The 16,450-nt window shown below is 45.1% G+C and overlaps 1 protein-coding gene across 3 annotated transcripts in view; it reads left to right on the top strand.

The window, feature by feature from the left end:
* The window catches only part of XPO5 (exportin 5), a 45,961-nt gene extending 29,925 nt beyond the window's left edge, over nucleotides 1–16,036 (top strand). The window contains exons 21-32 of one of the 3 annotated variants that reach the window (XM_079933394.1): nucleotides 6,119–6,219; nucleotides 8,359–8,455; nucleotides 9,274–9,410; nucleotides 10,120–10,217; nucleotides 10,795–10,841; nucleotides 11,273–11,370; nucleotides 11,997–12,059; nucleotides 12,838–12,920; nucleotides 13,374–13,481; nucleotides 13,617–13,754; nucleotides 13,958–14,122; nucleotides 14,303–16,034. In XM_079933394.1, coding sequence (XP_079789520.1) covers nucleotides 6,119–6,219; nucleotides 8,359–8,455; nucleotides 9,274–9,410; nucleotides 10,120–10,217; nucleotides 10,795–10,841; nucleotides 11,273–11,370; nucleotides 11,997–12,059; nucleotides 12,838–12,920; nucleotides 13,374–13,481; nucleotides 13,617–13,754; nucleotides 13,958–14,122; nucleotides 14,303–14,440 — 1,273 coding nt within the window. In that variant the 3' untranslated portion in view covers nucleotides 14,441–16,034. Of the gene's footprint in view, nucleotides 1–6,118; nucleotides 6,220–8,358; nucleotides 8,456–9,273; nucleotides 9,411–10,119; nucleotides 10,218–10,794; nucleotides 10,842–11,272; nucleotides 11,371–11,996; nucleotides 12,060–12,837; nucleotides 12,921–13,373; nucleotides 13,482–13,616; nucleotides 13,755–13,957; nucleotides 14,123–14,302 lie in introns of those variants that run through there. The other 2 variants (XM_079933395.1, XM_079933396.1) reach the window with 2 other exon arrangements.
* The last annotated feature ends 414 nt before the right edge of the window (nucleotides 16,037–16,450 follow it).

The following is a 16,450-nucleotide window of genomic DNA, read 5'->3' on the forward strand; positions in this document are numbered from 1 at the left end:
AAAAACAATTTCCAACAGTGTTTTTTGCACAAAGCTTATCCTCAGATTCATATGGAATTGCAAGGGGCCCCTAAACAGTCTTGAAAAAGAAAGTTGGGAGACTCAAACTCCTTTTCAGAACTTAATGCAAAGCTACAGAAATCAAAATAGTTTGGTACTGAGAAGGATAGACATATAGAAAAAGATAATCTAATCAAAATAGGCAAAAGGCTTGAATAGATATACAAATGGCCAACAAGGCCATGAAAAGATGCTCAACATCTATAGTCATTAGGGAAATGCAAATCAAAACCATAATGAGATACCACTTCATACCCAATAGGATGGTTACAATAAAAAATGTTGAGGTAGCTTCAAGATGGCAGAGGAGGGCTTTCCTGGTGGCGCAGTGGTTGAGAGTCCGCCTGCCGATGCAGGGGACATGGGTTCGTGCCCCGGTCTGGGAAGATCCCACATGCTGCGGAGTGGCTAGACCTGTGAGCCATGGCCGCTGAGCCTGCACGTCCGGAGCCTGTGCTCCGCAATGGGAGAGGCCACGGCAGTGAGAGGCCCGCGTACCACGAAAAAAAAAAAAATAGTGCATGAAAACACATCAGCAAATTTGATGGCAAATCTAAGAAAATGCAGACAAAAACAAGGTACAAATAAAGAATGAGTCTTAAAAAAAAAAAAAAAAAGATGGCAGAGGAGTAAGACGTGGAGATCGCCTTCCTCCCCACAAATATATAAAAAATACATCGACATGAGGAACAGCTCCTACAGAACACCTACTGAACGCTAGCAGAAGACCTCAGACTTTCCAAAAGGCAAGAAACTCCCCACGTACCTGACCATGTGGGTGACAGGGTCTTGGTGCTCTGGCCAGGTGTCAGGCCTGAGTCTCTGAGGTGGGAGAGCTGAGTTCAGGACATTGGTCCACCAGAGACCTCCCGGCCCCACGTAATATTAAATGGCAAAAGCTCTCTCAGAGATCTCCGTCTAAACGCGAAGACCCAGCTCCACTCAACGACCAGCAAGCTACAGTGCTGGACACCTTATGCCAAACAACTAGCAAGACAGGAACACCACCCCACCCATTAGCAGAGAGGCTACCTAAAATCATAAGTTCACAGCACCCCAAAATACACCACCAAATGTGGTCCTGCCCACCAGAAAGACAAGATCCAGCCTCATCCACCAGAAAATAGGCACCAGTCCCCTCCACCAGGAACCCTACACAACCCACTGAACCAACCTGAGCCACTGGGGGCAGACACCAAAAACAACGGGAACTACGAACCTGCAGCCTGCAAAAAGGAGACCCCAAACACAGTAAGTTAAGCAAAATGAGAAGACAGAGAAATACACAGCAGATGAAGGAGCAAGGTAAAAACGCACCAGGCCAAACAAGTGAAGAGGAAATAGGCAGTCTACCTGAAAAAGAATTCAGAGTAATAAGTAAAGATGATCCAAAATCTTGGAAATAGAATGGAGAAAATACAAGAAACGCTTAACAAGGGCCTAGAAGAAGTAAAGAGCAAACAAACAATGATGAACAACACAGTAAACGAGATATAAAATTCTCTAGAAGGAATCAATAGCAGAATAACTGAGGCAGAAGAACGGATAAGTGACCTGGAAGAGAAAATAGTGGAAATAACTACCACAGGGCAGAATAAAGAAAAAAGAATGAAAAGAATTGAGGGCAGTCTCAGAGACCTCTGGGACAACATTAAACGCACCAACATTTGAATTATAGGGGTCCCAGAAGAAGAAGAGGAAAAAAAAAGGGACTGAGAAAATATTTGAGGAAGTTGTAGTTGAAAACTTCCCTAATACGGGAAAGGATATAGTCAATCAAGTCCAGGAAGCACAGAATGTCCCATACAGGATAAATCCAAGGAGAAACTCACCAAGACACATATTAATCAAACTATCAAAAATTAAATACAGAGAAAAAATATTGAAAGCAGCAAGGGAAAAGCAACAAGTAACATACAAGGGAATCCCCATAAGGTTAACAGCTGATCTTTCAGCAGAAACTCTGCAAGCCAGAAGGGACTGGCAGGACATATTTAAAGTGATTAAAGAGAAAAACCTACAACCAACATTACTCTACACAGCAAGGATCTCATTGAGATTTGACGGAGAAATTAAAACCTTTACAGACAAGCAAAAGCTAAGAGAATTCAGCACCACCAAACCAGCTTTACAACAAATGCTAAAGGAACTTCTCTAGGCAAGAAACACAAGAGAAGGAAGACACCATCAATAACAAACCCAAAACAATTAAGAAAATGGTAATAGGAACACACATATCGATAACTGCCTTAAATGTAAATGGATTAAATGCTCCAACCAAAAGACATAGACTGGCTGAATGGATACAAAAACAAGACCTGTATATATGCTGTCTACGAGAGACCCACTTCAGACCTAGGGACACATACAGACTGAAAGTGAGGGGATGGAAAAAGATAACTCCATGCAAATTGAAATCAATAGAAAGCTGGAGTAGCAATTCTCGTATCAGACAAAATAGACTTTGTGGTCAATTTACAATATTGTGTTGGTTTCAAAATAGTTACAATATTGTGTTAGTTTCAAAATAGACTTTGCTGAGCCCCAGCAATCAGAGAAGAAAAAGAAAGGAATCCAAATCGGAAAAGAAGAAGTAAAACTGTCACTGTTTGCATTTGACATGATACTACACATAGAGAATCCCAAAGATGCTACCAGAAAACTACTAGAGCTAATCAATGGATTGGGTGAAGTAGCAGGGTATAAAATTAATGCACAGAAATCTCTTGCATTCCTGTACACTAATGATGAAAAATCTGAAGGAGAAATTAAGGAAACACTCCCATTTACCATTGCAACAAAAAGAATAAAATACCTAGGAATAAACCTACCTAAGGAGACAAAAGACCTGTATGCAGAAAACTATAAGACACTGGTGAAAGAAATTAAAGATGATACAGACAGATGGAGAGATGTACCATGTTCTTGGATTGGAAGAATCAACATTGTGAAAATGACTGTAGTACCCAAAGCAATCTACAGATTCAATGCAATCCCTATCAAACTACCAATGGCATTTTTCACAGAACTAGAATAAAAAATTTCACAATTTGTATGGAAACACAAAAGACCCCGAATAGCCATAGCAATCTTGAGAAAGAAAAACGGAGCTGGAGGAATCAGTCTCCCTGCCTTCAAACTATACTACAAAGCTACAGTAATCAAGACAGTATGGTACTGACACAAAACAGAAATTAGATCAATGGAACAGGATAGAAAGCCCAGAGATAAACCCACACACATATGGTCACCTTATCTTTGATAAAGGAGGCAAGAATATACAATGGAGAAAAGACAGCCTCTTCAATAAGTGGTGCTGGGAAAACTGGACAGCTACATGTAAAAGAATGAAATTAGAACGCTCCCTAACACCATACACAAAAATAAACTCAAATGGATTAAAGACCTAAATGTAAGGCTAGACACTATAAAACTCTTAGAGGAAAACATAGGCAGAACACTCTGTGACATACATCACAGCAAGATCCTTTTTGACCCACCTCCTAGAGAAATGGAAATAAAAACAAAAATAAACAAGTGGGACCTAATGAAATCTAAAAGCTTTTGCACAGCAAAGGAAACCATAAATGAGACAAAAAGACAACCCTCAGAATGGGAGAAAGTATTTTCAAACAAAGCAACTGACAAAGGATTAATCTCCAAAATATACAGGCAAGTCATGCAGCTTAATATCAAAAAAACAAAGAATCCAAAAATGGGCAGAAGACCTAAATAAGACATTTCTCCAAAGAAGATATACAGATTGCCAACAAACACATGAAAGGATGGTCAACATTACTAATCATTAGAGAAATGCAAATCAAAACTACAATGAGGTATCACCTCACACCAGTCAGAATGGCCATCATCAAAAAATCTACAAACAATAAATGCTGGAGAGGGTGTGGAGAAAAGGGAACCCTCTTGCACTGCTGGTGGGAATGTAAATTGATACACCCACTATGGAGAACAGTATGGAGGTTCCTTAAAAACCTAAAAATAGAACTACCGTATGACCCAGCAATCCCACTACTGGGCATATACCCTGAGAAAACCGTAATTCAAAAAGAGTCATGTACCACAATGTTCATTGCAGCTCTATTTACAATAGCCAAGACATGGAAGCAACCTAAATGTCCATCGACAGATGAATGGATAAAGAAGATGTGGCACAAATATACAATGGAATATTACTCAGCCATAAAATGAAATGGAGTTTCTTGTAGTGAGGTGAATGGACCTAGAGTCTGTCATACAGAGTGAAGTAAGTCAGAAAGAGAAAAACAAATACAATATGCTAACACATATGGAATCTAAAAAAAAAAAAAAAGTGGTTCTGATGAACCTAGGGGCAGGACAGGAATAAAGACACAGAGGTAGAGAATGGACTTGAGGACATGGGTAAGGGTAAGGGTAAGCTGGGATTAAGTGAGAGAGTGGCATGGACATATATACACTACCAAATGTAAAACAGATAGCTAGTGGGAAGCAGCTACATAGCACAGGGAGATCAGCTCGGTGCTTTGTGTCCACCTAGAGGGGTGGGATAGGGAGATGCAAGAGGGAGGAGTTATGGGGATGTATGTATAACTGATTCACTTTGTTATACAACAGAAACTAACACAATATTGTAAAGCAGTTATACTCCAATAAAGATGTTAAAAAAAGATATTATACATTAAAAAAATAATGTTGAAAAAAGAAAGTAATAGGTGTTAGCAAGGGTGTGGAGAAATTGGAACTCTTGTACACTGTTGGTAGGAATGTAAAATGGTACAGCCACTCTGGAAAACAGTTTGGCGGTTCCTCAAAAAATTAAAAATAGTGGGAATTCCCTGGTGGTCCAGTGGTTAGGACTCCGTGCTTCCACTGCAGGGGGCCCGGATTCTATCCCTGGTTGAGGAGCTAAGATCCTGCACGCCGTGCTGCACGGCCAAAAGCATAAAAATAAATTTAAAAATTAAAAGTAGAATTACCATGTTAAGCAGCAAGTCCAGCTTGAGGTATATACTCAAAAGAATTGAAAGTGGGTCTTAAAGAGGTATTTATACACCTGTGTTCATGGCGGCATTACTCACAATAGCTAAAACGTGGAAGCAACCAGTGTCCATCAGTGGATGAATGGATAAGCAAAATGTGGTCTATACAAACAGTGGAATATCATTCAGCCTTAAAAAGGAAGGAATTTCTGCAACATACTACAACATGGGTGAACCCTGACTATGCTAAGTGGAATAATCCAGTCATAAAAAGGCAGCTTAAACGTGGGTACTAATGAATGCACATGGTTAGACTTAAAAAACATTATTGAGGGTTTTTTAAAAATAAGCATGGTCTAAAATGATCTTTTCATTGTTCATCTTAAATATTTAATCTTGCTGGTCCATGTTCTGTAATTTTCTATACATTTGAAATGTTTTATAGTTAACTTCTAAAAGAGAAATAGGTAGTTATGCCCTCTGGCTATAGATTGTTCCGTGGTGCCATTGCTGTGGAAGGCAGGTAGATCAGGTCTGTAGTCTTACAAAGGTAAGTCATTTTGGTGGGGAAGAGATGCTCATGCTGGGAATTGCAAATGTGCCTCTAGGAGACTAAACAGCTGCCAGAGCATTGTTGGGTCCATGCTCTTGATTCAGAGACAAAACATCCTAAAAGTGGGGGCATGTTACTACCTGCTCTGTGTTCCTGCCTGTGAACCATGATGCCTCTGACATTTCATCCTCTATCACGGGCAGTCAGAAAACTGGGAGTGCCTTGGCATTGTCTCAGGTTTGAAAGAATTTTGCTTTCCAGCTTTAGACTGTGATGTTGTCCGGCTCTCTCAGAATTCAGTTCTTGTGGTTGATTGCTATTAGGTGTTGTATACTGTGCAAATAAACTTAATAGCATCAAGTCTATCCCCTCCTCCAGGGAAACGTTTAAATTCCCCTGCCAAGAGTAGTGTTGACAGAGAGGTATCTATGTGGAAATGTAGTACACTGAATTACAAGATGGAAACCCACTCTTTCCTTCTCCAGCAGACTAAGAAAAGTTCACGTAGCATTCCTATTTTTTTCAGAACTCACAATACTTTATATGCACCAGAAATGCTAGCCAAAATGGCAGAACCTTTTACGAGGGTTCTAGATATGCTTGAAGTGGAAAAATCTGCTATTTTAGGTAAGAAATGTAACCTTTTTTTTTTTTCTTGAAGTTTTCTATACCTTTGTATGCCTTTATATTTCTATACCTTACCTCTAATGCAGCTTCAGTGTGCCTTGTGTCACCTTCTCCTCACCTGGCACTACCTTGACCACCTGTTTGTTCAGAAATGCATGTATGGAGTTCCTACAGGCTCTCTAGGAACAAGTTTGTTTACTTCATTATCTTATCATGCAGAGAAGGTCTTCAGAAGCACACACACCCCATGTTAACCCACTCCTTCACTTCAGCTGCCAGCTGGTAGTATGTGTTAGAGCCTTTAGATTATGAATAAACCATGCTTTTTGACCTGAAGGATATTAGCGTACTTTCCTGCCTTTTGTGTATGGGGGGGAAAGTATTCAAACAATTAAGCTTAAATAGGTTTAATCAGTAAAATATTATGTATGTTATCACTTTTTTAAGGAATAGTTTCTGAGCCAAGTTTCCCAGTTTTTATCTTGATCAGAATGTTGCTTTAACTCATTTCTCCCATTAGCAAATAACTTCACGATCATAACTGTGATACGTGCTGTGAAGGCAAGTGACTGTGGGAGTGTTTATTGGGAGACCTGACCCAGTCTTGGAGTGGAGTCACAAGACTGCCTCCCAGTGGAGACTTGAAGGATGAACAGGGACCAGCCAGGCTGGGGGCAAAAGGAGATGCTGAGCATTCTAGGCAGACAGAATGGCAGGTGCAAGATTCCGAGGCATGCAGCAAAGAGCTTGATATGTCCAGGGAATAGGAAGGTGACTTGTGTGGCTGGAACACAGAGGGCAAGGCAGTTGGTTAGAAGTTAGAGCTAGAGGACTTCCCTGGTGGTGCAGCGGTTAAGAATCCGCCTGCCAATGCAGGGGACACAGGTTCGAGCCCTGGTCTGGGAAGATCCCACATGCCGCAGAGCAACGAAGCCCATGCACCACAACTACTGAGCCTGCACAGCACAACTACTGAGGCTGCGTGCCACAACAACTGAAGCCCGCACACCTAGAGCCTGTGCTCTACAACAAGAGAAGCCACAGCAACAAGAAGCCCGCGCACCACAAAGAGCAGCACCCGCTCACTGCAACTAGAGAAAGCCCGCGCGCAGCAACGAAGACCCAGCGCAGCCAAAAATAAAAAATAAATAAGTAAATAAATTTATTAAAAAAAAAAAAAAGAAGAAGAAGTTAGAGCTAGAGACACCAGAGATGTCTAAACCTTGTGCCTATCTCTGGATAGGCTGGCTTACCATCACAACCCTGACAGTGTGTTTTTGCCCCGGCTATCACCTCTGCCTGGGCCTGGCCATGGTTAAGCAATCTAGTGAGCATGCCTCAGCTATGACTTAATGAAAAGAAGACTGTTAGCTTGTCTTTCCAGGGCCCGTGGCCATCTCTCTTGGCCTAAATGGTCCTGGGCCATTTCCTTTGGCACCACTACACTTAAGCTCCCTTTTGGAGACACCAGTAAAAATGAAACGTCCAAAAAATGTCTTGTTATTAATATAAAAATCAGGTGTTGCTTCACCACCTGTTACCCTCCTGCCCCCCTTCAGTTATTCGTATTAAGCCAGGAACTGCTGCTATAGAAATGTATGACCAACCAAAATATACTAGAATGGACAAACAGTTCCTTCTGGCAGCTTCCGACCAGGAGCAAGATTGGAAACAAAATTGCCTCTGATTAGAAGTATAGATCTTTTAAGGCAATGGTTATACTGAGATAAGTGGGTTTCATTTTTATCTGCTATACACCTTGGGCTTTTGCATAAAATTTTGCTTGAAAAAGAGGTTCTGTGACTTTAAAAGGAAGGGGGGGACATTCCCAGTACTTTATGGAGAGATCATTTTGGGCTGTCATTGTGTGTTTTGGTACAAGTTCCATCTGGAGAAACCCAGGTAAAAGTTAGAGTACTCAAACCTGGACACTTAAATAGCTTTCGCCTTTCCCTGCAAGTACAGTGTGGCAGTCACTTTAGGGAAGCTGTTAGCACTTCCAGCTGGTAGAAGACTTGGCCAGCTGCTTTGCATTTATAGCACCACGCCCCCCAAACCACCTCTGCCTACGGGAGGGTGTTGGCAGGTTGAGACCCTCAGCAGAGGAGCAGCAGGTTCCTGATCCATCTTTGTCTGTAGGATTACCTCAGCCTCTCTTGGAACTGAATGACTCTCCTGTCTACAAAACGGTCTTAGAAAGAATGCAGCGTTTCTTCTGCACCCTCTATGAAAACTGGTAAGGAACCAATGCTGCCTTTTCATATTCTCCTCCTAGACATGCATTGTATAGGATGGCCTTGGGTTGGACATCTGATCTAGAATTCTAGTGTACAGGTAATGTGAGGAAAGAATTTGACAGGAAACTAATGATTCTAGTGTCAAATCAAAATGAACAGGCTGGTTTCCTGCAATTTTTATTTTAATTGTCACATGTGCCTTTAAGTCCTAGCCATGACTTGATATTTTAACGCCCAACTTGTCTGTTTCCAGTGCATAAAGTGATGAGCCCAAAGTAGACGTTACAGTGATGGGGATGCATTTTCTCAGACCCCTCACTCTCATAGCCCACTGTTCATGGGCACTGGGAGATAGCTGGCCATATTTTGTCTTGGGGTCCTGGTTGTGGCGTGGGGGGTGTAACTGGCCCTTCTGTACACCAGCTTCCCCAGGGCGCTGATCTCGCTAACACAGTGCTCTAGTCAGCCAGCTAACAAAAGATTCTCCGTCGTAAATCCATATTACTTACAAAGTAGTGAAAGGCTACTGTTGATCTTGGGTACCGACATCTGTCTTTTAAAAGATGCTGAATCTGGTTTCAAGATGTTTCCTTAAACGTTGGGGCGGGGGGGGGGTGGCTGTTATTTTCCCTTCTGAAAGAAGATTAAGTCCACATCTTCAAAGTATACTGATTAAGCTAAAGTTCTCTTAAAAAGAAAATACAATTAATTGCTTTTCTAGCTGAGAAGTCTTCTTGTAGACTAGAAATTCCCAAGGCAGTCAGGGCTGGCGATAACAGATAATGGATTTGATGTTGTTCATGATTTTCCCTTGCAGTTTCCATATCCTAGGGAAGGCAGGCCCTTCCATGCAGCAGGACTTCTACACCGTGGAGCACCTGGCCACCCAGCTCCTCAGCTCTGCCTTCGTCAACTTGAACAATATTCCTGACTACCGACTCAGACCCATGCTTCATATCCTTTCAAAACTCCCTAGATGGGCTTCCCTGGTGGCGCAGTGGTTGAGAGTCCACCTGCCGATGCAGGGGACATGGGTTCGTGTCCCGGTCCGGGAAGATCCCACATGCCGCGGGGTGGCTGGGCCCATGAGCCATGGCCACTGAGCCTGCGCATCTGGAGCCTATGCTCCGCAACAGGAGAGGCCAAAACAGTGAGAGGCCCGCATACCGTAAAAAAAAAAAAAAAAAAACTCCCTAGATAACCCAAAGGGCCAGAAGATTGAAGACAGGAATAGTTCAGAAGCACCAGAGGAGACAGAGCTGAGCTATATGAAATAGATGGAAACATTTCTGACAGTATATAGTAGCCACATTAGAAGGACAAGAAGATTGAAGTAAATAAAAGGAAAAACCTGAAAGCAGTCCAGGGGGTGTTGAAAGCTCTTTCTCCTTAGGGGAAATTCTTACCATCCCATTTCTTGGAAAGATGAGAAATGAAGCTTTTATATCCCTTTTCTGTACTTTGTCAGGTGCTTCTCTTGGAAGAAGCACTCTCATACTGCATGCTCATTCAGACTCTTTGTTTTTGTTTGGGGGAGTATGGTTCTTCCCTGCGAGTTACATTGTAAGGAGAGTTTATTACAGTTCCAGCCTGGCAGGGGAGTGGTGCCTTAGAACGACGGGTGTGCGCTCGTGTGCTAAAGCTTCTTAACCTGCCGCGGCATGGGTCTTCGTGAAGCCTCTGGTGCTCTTCTGTCCCCCGGAGCACTACGAAGCCCTGGTGTCTCCCATCCTTGGACCTCTTTTCACCTACCTTCACATGGTAAGAGATTGGCCAGGAAAGGGTGGCAAAGAGGCCTCTTAGAGTGGGTGGCCTCTCGTGAGTCTCACAAGTCAAGAGCTCCTGAAAGCATCGTCTCCTGGCCCTGCCAGGCTGGCTGCACAGCCGCTCCACCCTTGCTGCCCGGGGTAGAACAGCCCCCCTGAAGAACTAAACTGGTTCCATTGCCTGCAAAGCACCTGCAGACTCAGATTCTACTCCTATCCTCCTGTTAACTGAGGAGAGGTGATCAGGGGAGTGCTCTTCCTGGATCTGTTTCCCTGACTCTGGAATTAAGCAGGGGGACCAGCTGGGCAGAGAATAGGTGTGTCCAGAGAGACTCAGGAGTTCTGAAATGTCATTGATCCTTTCCAAGCAAAGAAGTGTTTGATATGCTGCCCTTGTCGTGGGTGTGGGAGAGGTTACAGAAACCGTATCTGGTTTTTAAACCTTGTGGGGTCTCCCAAGGCCCTGTCATTGTTACCTGGACTCATCTTCAGCTAATTCTAACCATGAAGTGGCCCTTAGATATTATCTTTTCTCCCTAGTGTAGCACTGATTTCTTTTTTTGTTTTCCCAGAGGCTTTCCCAAAAATGGCAAGTCATCAACCAGAGGAGCCTGCTGTGGTAAGGGACCTTCTCTTCTCCGTGACGGATGAGCTGGCAGCCAGGCTTGGGGTGGGAGAAGGTAGACATGGAGGAAGGACTCTGCCATCCCAGGGCTAGAACAGCAGTGGGTTATAATCATCCTCAGCCCAGATGGTAGATCGCTTTTCTGTGACCATTAGGCAGACTCAGCTCAAGCCTTCATAGGGGGTACCTTCAGCTGCCTTAGGTGAATGCTGAGACATTCTTAGGATTTTGATCCATTCCCCTCAAGCCAACTGGGTACAGTCACAAGTAATAATGCCCCTCAGTGGATCACTGCTGCCCATTCCTAACTTTTGAGTGGAATGTAGACCAGAGGAAGTCAGGAGAAGGAAGTGGGCACAGAAGGTCTAGCTAGGGTCACTGCTTCTTTTGCATTCCCATGGAACTTGGCCCCTGGTTTTCTGCAGTGGAGAAGATGAGACAACAGATGAAAACCCAGAGTCTCAAGAGATGCTGGAGGAACAACTGGTGAGGATGTTAACCCGAGAAGTCATGGACCTGATCAGTAAGTGGCGTGGGAACCAGGGGTAGAAGACAAGCCTTTTTCTGGAAAAAAAGCTGGTCACTCACGTAACATGTTTGCAGCAACACTGACAGATTGATAAGAAATAATTAACTGAATAGAAACTGTGTAATTCTTAAGTCAATTTAAGGACATTTTATGAATTGTGAACTGCATTGTAGTTGTTCATACTAAGGGCAGATTATGAGGAAATGGTTTAAAATAGCAGGAGGAAGTTGGATTAATGGTAGGAATAACTTCTAGCTTTGTCAAAATAGGGAAATTTTTTAATTCTTAGACATGAAGGTGGTTATATTTCATTTTTATTTTTTGGTCAGTTCATTTGTTTGAGATCCAAAGTAGACCAAGTATACATATCAGGCATCCTCTCCTGGTCATTTACTCTCAGGTAATTCTGTAATTTCCTGCCAGTTGACTGAACTTGAAGAGGGACCAGAACACAGTCTGGTCAAATGCCTCTATTTCTGTTGGTGAAGCTGACTTTGTGCCTGGACGGTATCCCACCTTCCCCCACTCCTCACCTGCCCAGAGACAGTTTGGGATCCATTGGCCTGAGACGGCTGTCGTCTGGTGGTAATAAGCCTAGTAACCCTGCTTTCTTGCTTTAGCTGTGTGCTGTGTTTCAAAGAAAGGTGCTGACCATGGTACTGCTCCCCCTGCAGATGGAGACGGTAAGTGAGCCTGTTGGGGCCCTTGGAGGTCAGCCATTAAGCTCCTAAATATTGTTACTTCTGTAACCAGGTCAGTTCCCATAGAAACTGTGTCCCTAGCAGTCTGGTGTGGAGGAGACTGTACACCTAGCTTTCGTCCATGCTGGCGCCCTTGCTGTATTCCCCAGCACAGTCCCTCCTCAGAGCCTCTGCGCTTGGTGATTCCTCTACCTAGAATGATTGTTCTCCCAACTATATACCTGGCCCATCCCCTTGCTTTTTATTCAGGTCTCTGCTCAGATGTCACTTCTGAGAGGTCTTCCATGACCAGCTTATCAAAAATAGCAACGCCGGTCTCTAGATTCTTCCTCTGCTCTGTCTTCCAGCACTGATCACTACCTGACGTGTTTTATTTGTGTTATTAATTACTTCTCTCCCTCACTAGAATTTAACTCCTAACAGGGAAGGGACTTTGTCGTATTCCTCTTATATCCCCAGTAACTGCTGTAGTGGGTCCTCAGATATTTGTTTAACGACAAAAGATCCTCAGCATTTGCAGCTTTTTAGGTAACTGTCCAGAAAAATTCCTTGTTTTGCAAACGTATGGCTAGATGCATCTCTAGATCTGCCATGGGCAGAGGCTTCTACACCCTCTTATGAGGCTGGGGGGCTGTCCTAGTACCTTTAACCACCAGTCAGCCCAGGATACTCACCTCTCCTTTACTCTGTGGGCTTCTGTCAGAAAGGACGGTCTCTGTTCTGAAAGGATGGAGCTTAACATTTTGGTCTCTACTTACAGATGAAGAGATGATGGCCACAGAGGTAACCCCCTCGGCCATGGCAGAGCTTACAGACCTGGGAAAATGTCTAATGAAGCATGAGGTGGGTGGAGGGGCAGGCGAGATTTTTTTCCTTGCCCAGCCAGGGAGCTCGCTTCCACTTTTCTCATTTTCTGATGCCATCAGGAGGGTTTTTTGGTAATACGCCTTTATATGATTTAAAGAAAACAGTGGGAAAGGCACAAGGCCACTGTGTTCCCATGCTGGCATGGGCAAAGGCTCAGAAAAACACCCAGGCACATTGCCACCAGTCCCTGGTGTTCAGCCTCCCCCAGGCCTGAGCTCTCTTTCCTGCACGTAGGTTTTCTCTTCTGTATTGGTTAGTTTTTCTTTTTTGGATGGCCTGATAGACATAGAGGAAACAAACTCCCATCTCTTCAGTAGCTGCGTCTATCATTTTCCTGCTTACCTATTAAAACTCTAGCTCCTGATGCATCAGAATTCAGAGAACATTGTACTTGTTTTCCCATTGTAATTCTCCATCCTTTTCTGTTAGGATGTTTGTACAGCGCTGTTAATTACAGCCTTCAATTCCCTGGCCTGGAAGGATACTCTGTCGTGCCAGAGGACGACCACACAGCTCTGCTGGCCTCTCCTCAAACAAGTATGGTTACTCACCCTTTCTCCTCTCCCCTCATGAAACGTTTGGGTCATGAGGATTGACTGAATCAGTTGGAAGAACTAGGGTGCTGAGGCCTTCAGAGTCCCGCTTTGGCCCTGAGCACAGCTGTCTCCCCAGGTGCTGTCAGGGACACTGCTCGCAGATGCTGTTACATGGCTGTTCACCAGTGTGCTGAAGGGCTTACAGACGCATGGGCAGCACGATGGCTGCATGGCTTCCCTGGTCCACCTGGCCTTCCAGATATATGAGGCGCTGGTGAGTGGAGAAAGCCTGGGGGCAGGATGGCTGCGGCTTCATCCCTCACAGCCTGCCTGCTCCTGGTCACTTGGGCCTTAATCCTAAACGTAGGCAGCTGCCAAGTTGCTAGTGCTGCCCCTGAGGAGTGGGTGTGGCAAGGGATAGGGAAGGTGACGGGGCCCAAAACTGTGCCATTGAGTGGGTTTACCCCTACTTCTCAGCGTCCCAGGTACCTGGAGATAAGAGCTGTGATGGAGCAGATCCCTGAAATTCAGAAGGACTCACTGGACCAGTTTGATTGCAAGCTTTTGAACCCCTCTCTGCAGAAAGTGGCTGACAAGCGCCGGAAGGACCAATTCAAACGCCTCATTGCTGGGTGCATTGGGGTAGGTCACACCCTTCACACCCTTTCCTTAGTGCTCCCAACCACCTTTGCAGTCTTCTTGGACCATGTGTACAGGCAAACCAGAAACCAGCTGTAGCCACGACCATTATGGTGAGACGATCTTTAAAACAACCCACCACTCGAGACCCAGCATTAGTTCTTTCTCGTTTGTCTTCCACAGAAACCCTTGGGCGAGCAGTTCCGAAAAGAAGTTCACATTAAGAATCTCCCCTCACTTTTCAAAAAGACAAAGCCAATGCTGGAAGCGGAGGTGCTGGACAATGAGGAGGGAAGCCTGGCCGCCATCTTTGAACCCTGAGTCAAGCTTTTGGGCATTCTTCCTCGACCTTTATTGTCATCTCTTCTTCCCCTTTGTAGCTATTCTCTAGGCCCCTCTCCACTGCCACCTCACTTTACACCGTCGTCAGCCTGGAGAGAGATCCAGGTCTGGAGCTGGAGAGAGTGGGCCCTGTACAGGGCCGGAAGCCACGCTAAAGCATCAAGAATGGGAGTTAGGGCTTCACCGTTCTGTCTAGGTTACCCAGGCATCTCCCATCCTGCTTGGAGCTTTGCCTTTTCCAAGAGAGAAAAGCTAGAGCAGAGCGGCCCTTCTCCCCAGGCCCTCCCGCCCCCAGGCAGCCATACACCTGTGCAGAGCGGTAACTAGGGGCGCTGTACCCAATGCTGCGACAAGCCAGGCTTGCGGCGGGGGCTCAGCCCTGAACTACTTGTGCCAGAGTTTCTCCTGGATCGTTGAAAGTCCCACTGAGCCCCCTTGCTGCTGGGCTGACAGGGACCTTCCCCATCCCCCAGGGGCATATCTGGGTCAGGTGCTGAGTGCTGAACTGAATTTGGCCAGTTCCTGCTTTGTTTTGAGCAAGAATCTGGTCACCTGATGGGATCCATGGTACAGGCCACTGCTAAGCTCTGGGCACAGTATCAAATGTTAGTACCTTCAGGGACCAGGGCTGGGCCAGGGTCTGTAGCGCTCTGTAACATCCCTTAGAGCTCACACATTTTGTCCCTCCATGAATGACCCCTCAGTGTGGTTTCCCCAGTCCCCAGGGTCCACTCAGGCACAAGAGCCACAGTACCCTATCTAGTGTCACATGATGTCATTGGCATTTAAGGATAACCCAGACCAACTAGGCTACATCTGTGACAAGCAGCTGGCAAAGCCACTGGTCTCTCCTAGGACTAGCTCAGTCCAGGTGCCTTCAAAAATCTCGTGGTCTTTCAGGTCCCTGGTCACTTCCCTCATGGGCCATTTCCAAAAGAAAAAAATATGCCTTCCCATCACAACCTGTGAGTCTCCAGTCTGTTCTGAACATCACTGGACGGCCCTATAAGCACAGGGGACGTGGATGCACGACTAGTTAATCTGTACAGAAGGACACACACTTAGAGTGTGTGTCCATGTGTTCCCCACAGAGGCCTGGCATTGATCCAGTCCCCTGAGCAGGGTTTTGGCGATGCTGAAGCTGCAGCTTTTAGCTGGTGTGGCCCCCCCAGGTAGGGTGAGGTCAGGAAGAGGCAAAGCTGGGGAAACGGACTTGGGAGCCCCACATTGCGCTTTCTATGGCACAGACTTGGTCCATCCCCTCTTCCTGGGTGGTGCTTTGGGCTTCTTGTCCACTGTGAAGGCCATCTCAGCATGTTTCCCTCCAAACTTGTTAGCTGCCTACTCTTCTCTGCGGTGGGGCTGTGGAGGATATAGTTGTATTTATTGTGTTGTAATATTTTTAACATCCTGTGACTTCATGTTAGAAGTTTTCTATTGTTTATAGAACCTTTTTGTAGAAACATTAACTCTAAAGCACATCTGCATGTCAGTAAAAATCTCAATTTCATATAGAAAGGGCCCCATCTCCCTTTTTCAAACTAGTAACGTACGCCAGGGTCACTGTTCCTCGTGAGCACCTTGCTTGCTAAGGGGGCTGGACAGGAAGAACTGTGACTGACAGCCCTGCTCTGTCAAACCCTCTGAAATAGCATGCCAGCCAGAAGCAGCTTTCTATTCCTGACACATAGACCAGGCGGCCCTTCCGTTCTCTCAGTGTCGTCATTGGTGGCCACTGGACCTAACCCAGAGGGGCTGCCCAAGGGGACTGTTACTCTTCCTCGTGTGGCTCTTGATGTGACTTGACTGCCGTGGACCACCCTCTTCTCTCAGGAACTTCCTCTGGTATCCAGGAAATGGGTTAAGCAGCACACGGTGTTTTCCTGTGGTCTGGCTGGGCCCCCAGAAACCATCACACTTGGCATTTCTCAAGGGGCTTCAGAGGGACTTGGCCCTGACTTGCAGTGATGTCTGAGCCCAATGCTCTCA

Source organism: Stenella coeruleoalba, assembly GCF_951394435.1.
Source record: "Stenella coeruleoalba genome assembly, chromosome: 10".
Taxonomy (NCBI): Eukaryota; Metazoa; Chordata; class Mammalia; order Artiodactyla; family Delphinidae; genus Stenella; species Stenella coeruleoalba.